The following is a 10,229-nucleotide window of genomic DNA, read 5'->3' on the forward strand; positions in this document are numbered from 1 at the left end:
AAAAAAAAAGTTTTTTTTATTATATGTAAGTACACTGCAGCTGTCCTCAGACACACCAGAAGAGGGTTTCAGCTCCCATCACAGATGGTTGCTCTCTCTGGCCTCACTCCCTCTGGCCTGAAAACTTATTTATTATATGTAAGTACATAGCTGTCTTCAGACACTCCAGAAGAGGGCATCAGATCTCATTATGGATGGTTGTGAGCCACCATGTGGTTGCTGGGCTTTGAACTCAGAACCTCTGGAAGAGCACTCAGTGCTCTTAACCACTGAGCCATCTTTCCAGCCCCAAAATTGTTTTTTGAGACAGGGTTTCTCTGTGTAGCCCTGGCTATCCTGGAACTAATTTGTAGACCAGGCTGGCCTCGAAATCAGAGATAGGCCTGCCTCTGTGCCCCAAACCCCGCCGTGCCTAGCTGATACTACACTCTTAAAATCTCAGTCCTCATGAGCTGAGTTGGTTCGAGGCTAGCCTGGGCTATATGATACACCCCATCTCAGGAGAGCAGCCAGGCATGATGGAAACACCTGGGAGGAAGAAGTGTGACTGTTAGAAATTCAAGGTCAGCCTCAGCCACGTAGGGATTTCTAGGACAGCCCAGGTTCCATGCAGCTTATTTCTTTTTCTGCACACACACCAGAAGAGGGCATCAGATCCCACTACCGATGGTTATGTTCTATTCTGTGGTTGCTGGGGATTGAATTCAGGACCCGTGGAAGATTAGACAGGGCTCATGACCGCAGTGCCATCTCTTCAGCCTGGAGGCCATACCTTAAAAAAATAAAAGGAAGGCTGGAGAGATGACTAGGGGAATAACAGCACTGGCTGCTCTTCCAGAGGACCTGGGTTCAAATCCCACCATACACAGGACAGCTCACACTAGAACTCCAGCACTTGGGCTTCTGACAACCTCACACAAACAGACATGCAGACAAAACGCCAATGAACATGAAATAAAAATGTTACATGAAAAAAAAACTAAGGAATTATTTACATTTTTTTTCCCCAGACAAGGTTTCTGTTTGTAGCCATGGCTGTCTGAGAACTTGCTATTTAGAGTAGGCTGCCCTTCGGGGCTGGCGAGATGGCTCAGCGGGTAAGAGCACTGACTGCTCTTCCGAAGGTCCTGAGTTCAAATCCCAGCAACCACATGGTGGCTCACAACCACCGGTAATGAGATCGGACGCCCTCTTCTGGTGTCTGAAGACAGCTACAGTGAATTATGCTGGAGCAAGCAGGGCCGGCAGAGGTCCTGAGTTCAATTCCCAGCAGCCACACACATGGTAGCTCACAGCCATCTGTACAACTACAGTGTACTCATACACATAAAATAAATAAATCTTAAAAAAAAAAAAAAATAGTAGGCTGGCCTAGAACTCAGCAGTCTACCTAGCCCTGCCTCATAAGTGCGAAGACTGTGTGTTATCAAACACTCTGCTGAGTATAAATAGCTTGCCCATTTTGCCAACTGGATTTTTGGACCAGAGGCAGTGTTGAGGCAGAGATGCCAAATCAAGTGGCCTAGAGACCAGAAAACCTAAGGCAGTGAAACCAGCAAACGGATTCTCTACGTTGTGGTTTTCGTTAGGCCTGCTGCCTTTCACACCTTGCTTTTAGATCCCGTCAAGTTGGCAATATTAAGAACTACAGCTAGATACATGGATCACTTTAACTACACCAAGTTAGATCGGAAATGTTCTAAATGTCTGAGAAAAAGAACCTGTTTGATTTTACAAATCTTGGAGATGTCACCATTAGCTGACAAGAAAGCTGGCGGCACACACCTGTCAGCCCAGCACTAGGGAGAGAGGAGATGAAGTCGGGGTCAGCCTTGGCTATACAGTGAGGTCAAGGCCAGCATGACCACATGAGAGCCTTTCTAGCTCTGTGCCCCGCACCCTCACCCCCCTGGCAAAAGGCCAAGAAGGGGATCTGAGAAAGAGGAGTCACTGGCTAAAGTGGGTATTTACAGGCACGGCTAAGAATCAGCGCTCAACCTTGGGGACAGACTCGCACAAATTGTCCTTTAATCTCTACATTCACAAACACACATACACAAATGAATGTAATAATAAAAAATAAAAATAAATAAAAGGCTTGCTGTTTTTAGACATGGGTTCTCTGTACAGCACTGGCTGTCCTGGATCTCTCTCTGTAGACAGGGTGGTCTCAAATGCTGAGATCCACCTGCCTCTGTTTCCTGGGATTGCCTCTGTGCTGGGATTAAAGGTATGGGACACCACCATAGGAAATGAAAAGTTTTATATTTGATGTGCCAGCCAGGCATGATACTGCACGCCCATAATCCTAGCACCAAGGTTGGCCTGGGCTATATAGCTCCCGTCTCAAACAAATATGGTGACATCAACTTCATCTTCTACAACAGTTAGTCTAAGGGCAGCTTAGGCTACTTGAAAATTCTGTCTCAGAAATTAAACATGGAAAGCCAGGCAGTGGTGGTGTGCCACTGTAACCCCGGCATCCAGGAGGCAGTGGTGGTGTGCCACTGTAACCCTGGCATCCAGGAGGCAGTGGTGGTGTGCCACTGTAACCCCGGCATCCAGGAGGCAGTGGTGGTGTGCCACTGTAACCCCGGCATCCAGGAGGCAGAGGCAGGCAGACTGCTGAATTCAAGACCAGCCTGGTCTACATACAGTTCCAGGATACCCAGGGCTACAGTGAAAAACCAACTCAAAAGAAGCAGAATTTTTCTCAAAAAATCTGAAAATCCAAAAGAATAAATTTCCAAAGTCATGTAACAAGGAAATATAAGACAGGAGAGCACAGGATTCACATTATCACTAACATGCTGGAGATCAAGCTAGCAGGAAACAGCTGGCTTCATCTCCCTTGTAACAGAGACAGAAGGAAGGGACAGGGACACACTTTAACTAAAAGAGCTGATGATTTTATTTTCATATTTCACTATATAAGTGAAAACCGCATTTTTTTGTATCACTTCCCCCTCCAAAAGTATTCTCTCTGTTAGGAAGGGAAGTTTCCTTGTCATGCATCTAGCAAACACTCAGGCTCAGCACCAAGATCTCCTGGTGAAACAGAACAAGAAATACAAAATGATAAAGAGCGCTTCTGCTCTTATCTGTCTGGCCGGGTCATACCAGGCCGTGTGGGCACCATCATAGGGCGAGCGGGAGGTCTCATCATTGGAGGTCCTGGCATCATGGGCATGTGTCCTCCCATGGGTGGTCTCATCCCAGGAGCTGCAGAACAGAACAAAGGGGAAAGGAGTGAAAAACAACATTCAGGAGACAGCAGATGGGACTTGAACTAAAACCTAAAAGGAGGGTTGGGGTAGTAGTAGTATATACCTTTAATCCCAACACTCAACACAAAATCTCTGAGTTCTAGGCCAGCCTGGTCTACATAGTAAGTTCCAGAACAGCCAGGACTACACAGGAAAACTCTGTCGGGGGTGGGGGTGTGAGGGGAATATGAGGAGGACACAACAAACTACAAAGTAGACCTGAAAAGACACACTTGACAAGAAAAAATGCAACAAACTCATCAAAGGTTAAGTTCCTTAAGAGGCTCCAACCCAGAGGAAAAGCTCAGCACAGGAAGCTCCCGACCCCGGACTGATGACAACAGGGCTATAAATAGAGCTGCCCTCACATGGCACCAGGGAAACCACCTCTGCTAGCTCAGTTTCTGTTTGTTAGTTCTGGCTGTGATTTTTTTGTTGCTATTGTTGTTTTTGATTGGATTATGTCTATTACAAAGCCCTGGCTGTCCTGGACCTGGCTCTGTAGACCAGGCTGGGCTCAATGCAGAGATGCCCCTACTTCTGCCCCCAGAGTTCTGAGATCAAAGCCATACACTCCCATGCCTGGCCTGCTCAGCTTTTTCAGCCAGTTCTCTCCATCATGTGACAGAGGGCTGTGTCCTCCATGTACAGGCCCAGAGGCCAGGCTTACCACTGAGCCACTGTTGGGAACCACAGGAGAATGATTAGGCCCACGAAACCATTAACTCAAGTCACTAAAAGTAACAGGCATTGTATTAAATGGAATACACTGAGTTTCATTTTGTAAATGCAGTTTAGAAACTATTATTCAATTTTGTATGTGCGTGTTAACAATGAACCAGCCAGACCCAGGTGTTGGGAGGGAAGATAGAGCAACCAGAGGGTAGGGGAGCAACGAGCAGCTCCAGGGCAAGCAGCGGGATGGCAGGATCATGAATGTTCATTTTGTTGCTATGCTCTGTAATTATTCTGCTATGTGAATTCTTTATGAATATCAATCTCTTCAAGTATAGTGGCACATCCCTGTAATCCAGGACTTGAGCGACAGATGCAAGAAGACTGTAGCAAGTTTGAGGCCAGACTGGTTACTTAATAAGTTCAGGCCAGCCGGGCAGTGGTGGCGCAGGCCTTTAATCCCAGCACTCGGGAGGCAGAGGCAGGTGGGTCTCTGAGTTCAAGGCCAGCCTGGTCTACAGAGTGAGTTCCAGGACAGCCAGGGCTACACAGAGGAAACCCTGTCTCAAAAAAAAAAAACAAACAAAAACATAAGCTCAGGCCAGCCAGGGTTATATAGAATCTTTATCTAAAAAGGGGAAATAGCTTTTGCCTCGCTGGTAGAAGCACGATGACAGACGCACGTGCTGTGCCGCTGTTGTGCCTCCAGGCCGACCACCTTCAGAAGGCGACCTGTGGCAAAGGTGGCTACCCTGCCAAGCGCAAGAGAAAGTGTAACTGGAGTGCCAAGGCTAAGAGTGGAAACACCACCGGGACTGGTCAGATGAGGCACCTAAGGATTGTCTACCGCAGATTCAGACATGGATTCCATGGAGGAACACCACCTAAACCCAAGAGGGCAGCATCCAGTTCATCTTGAGGATTTCAAACAGTCATAAAATAAATGTTCTGGTTTCAAAAAACAAAAACAAACAAACAAAAAACAAAAACAAAACACACACATACAAAAATGGGAAATAATAAATTAAAAATAAAAATAATCATCTGAGTAGCCAGAAGTCAGACTGAGGGCAGGAAGGGCAGGAAGAGGGAGGCAGCCTCATGCCGCTGTCAGTAGCATAAGCCAAATCTTTATCATTAAATTGATGAAATCCAACATTACAATACTTACAAGAATGACTCTCGACAGCTAACAAAGAATGCCCCTGAATGCAGACCTAACATTGCTACTGAACCGAGACACGTTGTTCCACTCACCTGGTCCCACAGGCATCATCCCAGGAGGAGGGGGACCCATCATTGGCATCATGGGAGGGCCTCCCATGTGGGGTGCAGGCATCATGCCAGGCCGAGGAGGACCAGCTAAAATACACAAAGAAGCTGTGATTAGAGCTTTCACATGCTGGCATGTACTTGGAAAAACCAAGAGGCTCATAACTGGATCAAACACTTAAATAATAAACTTCCAGCAGCGCGGTGGTGGCACACACCTTTAATCCAGCACTTGGGAGGCAGAAGCAGGTGGATTTCTAAGTTCAAGGCCAGCCTGGTCTACAGAGTAAGTTCCAGGACAGCCAGGGCTACACAGAGAAACTCTTGTCTCAAAAAACCAAAACAAAAAAAAAAACAAAAAACAAACAAACAAACAAAAAACATTTACGGCTAGAGAGATGGCTTAGCAGTTAAGGGCACTGACTGCTCTTCCAGAGGTCCTGAGTTCAATTCCCAGTAACCACAAAGCAGCTCACAAGCATTTAACTCAAGCTCCAGGGGACTTTTTTTTTTTTTTTTTTTTTTTTGGTTTGTCAAGAGAGGGTTTCTCCGCATAGCCTAGGCTGTCCTAGAACTCGTTCTGTAGAGCAGGCTGGCCTTGAACTCAGAGATCCATCTGCCTCTGCTTCCCCGGAGGAAAGGAGGAAAGGCCCGTGCCACCACAACCTGGCACCGAGTTCCAAGGGATCTAATGCCATCTCCTGGCACTAGCCACACACAGTACACTTACATACACTCACACATAAAATCAGATAAAAATGTAAAAACTCTTCTCATTTTTGTCGTTTGGGATAGGGATGCACTATGTAAAAAGATCTAGTCTATCCCAAGAAACTGAAACTGAGAGGGGAAAGTGGAGTTCATATGGTCAGAGGCCCAGAGGGGCCAACAGACACCAGGGAACAGCTTGTTAAGCAGCCCAATTCTTTGTTCACAGCCGTCATTACAAGACTTAGCTTGGGCCAGGCGGTGGCAGCGCACGCCTTTAATCCCAGCACTTGGGAGGCAGAGACAGGCGGATTTCTGAGTTTGAGGCCAGCCTGGTCTACAGAGTGAAACCTGTAGATTGGTCTACATGGCCTGGTCTACACAGAGAAACCCTGTCTCGAAAAACCAAAATAAGACTTAGCTTGGGGCTGGAGAGATGGCTCAGCACGTAAGATCACTGACTGCTCTTCTGAAGGTCCTGAGTTCAAATCCCTTGACCACATAGAGGCTCACAACCACCCATAATGAGATCTGACAGCCTCTTCTGGTGTGTCTGAAGTGAGCTATGTATAATAATAAATAAATCTTTAGGCCAGAACAAGCGGGGTTGACCGGAGCGAGCAGAAGTCCTAAAAATTCAAATCCCAACAACCAGATGACAACCACAGGAAGGCTCACAACCATCTGTACAGCTGCAGTGTACTCACATACATAAAATAAATTTTAAAAAAGAAATTTAACAAACAAAAACAAACAAACAAAAGACTTAGCCTGAGTCTAAGAGAGCAAAGAACAATGACTTGTACAGATACACCCGTGTCAAGTACAAGCAGAGCAGGCCTTCCCAGAGAGCAGAGGCTCAGGATGCACTCCACTGTCTGCTATCCAACTGTTACCTTTCAGAAAGCTAGGTAAACTAGAAATAGGAAAAGAGTGAGTTTATAGCTAGTCTTGCAGTGTCGTATTTATACCAGTGAAGAACGTAATTTGTTCAGTAGTATCTATTCATGATTTGTTTATCTCACAGGTTCCTTCTGAGCTCTCTGTACCTGGGAAGTCCCAGAAAAAATACTGACAGGCAATGCTAGCCCTTGGGAGTCCAGGGCAGAAAGACTGAGTTTCACAACAGCCTATGCTATATATTAAGATGTTGCCAGCCAGGAGCAGTGAGGCACAGGCCTTTAGTCCCAGCACTTGGGAGGTGGAGGCAGGCAGATCTCTGAGTTCAAGGACAGTGTATTCTACAGAGTGACTTCCAGGACAGCCAAGGCTACACAGAGAAATTCTGTCTTGAAAAATAAAAACAAACAAATAAAATAACAACATAAACAACAAAACCTCAAAAAACTATTTTATATTTTCTACAAGGAAAAGCTGGGGAGACAGCTTAGTCTGTAAACAGTCTCGGTTCCCACGACAACTCAAGCAGGCAGTGTGCAGCTGTAATCCCAGGGCTGAGGAAGCAAGCACAACCGAGCCCTCGGCGCACTGCCTGCCTAGCCAGCTAACAGGCCCAAGATCCCAGTGAGCAAACGAAAACTAAAGGCCAGCAGGATGTCTGTGGGTAAGGAGGACATGAGCAGCTTATCCTAATAGCCTGTGCTCCACCCATAAGATCCACAATGTAGGAGAGAACTCAGGCCTCCAAGTGCCCTCTGAATTCCACATACCCCAGTACATACCTGTACATGTGTACACACCATACGTGTGTGTGTGTGTATGTGTGTGTGTGTATACACATGTATGTACACACACATACACACAAAATGGGGCACAGTGGCACACACCTTTAGTTCCACCATTTGGCCTACAGACAAGTTCCAGGACAACCATGGCTACAGAAACCCTGTCTTAAAAAAAAAAAAAAATCAAGGGGCTGGACAGATGGCTAGGCAGGTAAGAGCACTGACTGCTCTTCCAAAGGTCCTGAGTTCAAATCCCAGCAACCACATGGTGGCTTACAACCATCCATAAAGAGATCTGACGTCCTCTTGTGGTATGTCTGAAGATAGAGACAGTATACCCACATACATGAAATAAATAAACATTTAAAAAAGAAAAAAAAGGCCGGGCAGTGGTGGCGCACACCTTTAATCACAGCACTTGGGAGGCAGAGGCAGGTGGATTTCTGAGTTCGAGGCCGACCTGGTCTACAGAGTGAGTTCCAGGACAGCTGGGGATACACAGAGAAACCCTGTCTCAAAAAAACAAACAAACAAAAAGTGCCCTTTTTACAGCCACTCAACAGAGGAAATTATGTGGTTATAGTTGTGTTTTTCAATTAGTGACTACATAGTCACCAAAATTTGCAAGCCAACAACATGACAAGCTAATGTGATCTTGTGGAGGGCTAACCACACACCTTGACATATAAAGTCTGACACTTACGGAGGCTGGGGGGAGGTGGGATCATGGCCCCCGCAGGCGGAGGCGCAGAGAACGGAGCTGGAGGGATCTTTCCTTGTTGAAATGCAGCCGCTTAAGGTAAGGAAACAAAAATGATGCATTAGGGTGAGGCAACTCCTTTACAAACATAACCATCTTCTCTCTTAGAAACCTACCTATATTTACTCTACAAAGTATTCTAAAGTTACTACACATGGCACCATAGTTTTAAAATCATTCAGAGATACTGGATTGTTAAATAGCAATTTCCTGAATTAAGGCTACCTACAAGTCTCCTTATAGTCACGCAATAGGCATCTGTATTTTCTGCTTCTATGAGCAGGCATGGCGCAGGGCTCACCTCTGGCCCCAGTTCCCACTTCTGTGAGCAGGCATGGCGCAGGGCTCACCTCTGGCCCCAGTTCCCACTTCTGTGAGCAGGCATGGCGCAGGGCTCACCTCTGGCCCCAGTTCCCACTTCTATGAGCAGGCATGGCGCAGGGCTCACCTCTGGCCCCAGTTCCCACTTCTATGAGCAGGCATGGCGCAGGGCTCACCTCTGGCCCCAGTTCCCACTTCTGTGAGCAGGTATGGCGCAGGGCTCACCTCTGGCCCCAGTTCCCACTTCTGTGAGCAGGCATGGCGCAGGGCTCACCTCTGGCCCCAGTTCCCACTTCTGTGAGCAGGCATGGCGCAGGGCACACCTCTGGCCCCAGTTCCCACTTCTGTGAGCAGGCATGGAGCAGGGCTCACCTCTGGCCCCAGTTCCCACTTCTGTGAGCAGGCATGGCGCAGGGCTCACCTCTGGCCCTAGCACTAGAGATAGAAGACTGGAACGCAGGGACTTGAGACCAACTTAGTCACGTAATGAGATAAGTCTTTGCATTTAAAAAAATTAGTTTATAACTAATTTAAGCCACTATTTTTATTTATAAAAGGTACAATCCATGCCCAAAGGCCAGGCTTTAAAACATGTGTGTCCCCTTCCTGAATAAAAACAATATATGCTCCTTGCTTACCCAAAACAAATGCACTGACCCAAGAAGAAACAAATATTTGAAAGCAAGAGGCAGCGCTGAGGGGCCATCATCCTAACAAAGGTCTACATAACTAGCCTTTTTCTTGGACCAACATCATCCTAACAAGGGTCTACATAACTAGCCTTTTTCTTGGGCCACATGAGGCCAAAGTGAGAACAGAAGAGAATGAACATTATCCATGCATGGCCTGAGAACGGTCACATCATTAATATACTGGCCAAAGCCGGTCGGTCACTCCAGCACTGGGAAAGTGGAACCAGGAGGCTGGGGAGTTCAAAGCTAACCTGGACCAAAGAGCAAGACCTGGACTCAAAAGCTCAAAACCAAAAATCCCCCTGAATAAACAAATAAACAAACCCCACTCTCAGGGACCCAGCGCCTGCGGCCTACTCACTCCTTCCACTAAGGCAATGGCGGCCAGACCACGACTAGACCTGGCCCTTCCAGGGCTTCTCTCTATGTAGGATTTTCCCACTTAGAAGCACTGTCCACATCCTATATAGGACAGCCTGTGGAGTGAAGAGTGCAGAGGGAGCAACAAACTCAGCTGCGTGACTATGGACATCACAACAGAGTTCCTGACAGTCCGCCTCCCCTACTGCAGAAGTCCACCACTGAGAGAATTCGCGGAGCTGGGTATGTGGCGTTACTGGACTTATCATCTCGACTATCAGACAAAATGATTGCCAGAAGCTCTGAAATACCCAAACAGGAGTGGATACACACCTCAGTGCGTAAGTTCTTGCTCAAGCATGAGGACCCGAGTGCAAATCCCAGCACCAACATGACAGCCAGACACAGCCATGCACACACACTGCAATTCCAGTACAGCAGGGCTCCCAGGACAGCCAGACACAGCCATGCACACACACGTGCAATTCCA

General features: G+C 47.1%; 1 protein-coding gene across 1 annotated transcript in view; it reads right to left on the bottom strand.

The window, feature by feature from the left end:
- Window positions 1-2,887: 2,887 nt before the first annotated feature.
- The window catches only part of Snrpc (small nuclear ribonucleoprotein polypeptide C), an 11,906-nt gene continuing 4,564 nt past the window's right edge, over window positions 2,888-10,229 (bottom strand). Inside the window, exons 4-6 of the mRNA XM_031348118.1 lie at window positions 8,310-8,399; window positions 5,199-5,303; window positions 2,888-3,222 (exon numbers count right to left, since the gene is read on the bottom strand). Of these exons, the coding sequence (XP_031203978.1) occupies window positions 3,098-3,222; window positions 5,199-5,303; window positions 8,310-8,399 (320 nt within the window). The 3' untranslated portion in view covers window positions 2,888-3,097. The remainder of the gene's footprint in view (window positions 3,223-5,198; window positions 5,304-8,309; window positions 8,400-10,229) is intronic.

The sequence above is a fragment of the Mastomys coucha genome, unplaced genomic scaffold (assembly GCF_008632895.1).
Source record: "Mastomys coucha isolate ucsf_1 unplaced genomic scaffold, UCSF_Mcou_1 pScaffold3, whole genome shotgun sequence".
NCBI classification, from domain to species: Eukaryota; Metazoa; Chordata; class Mammalia; order Rodentia; family Muridae; genus Mastomys; species Mastomys coucha.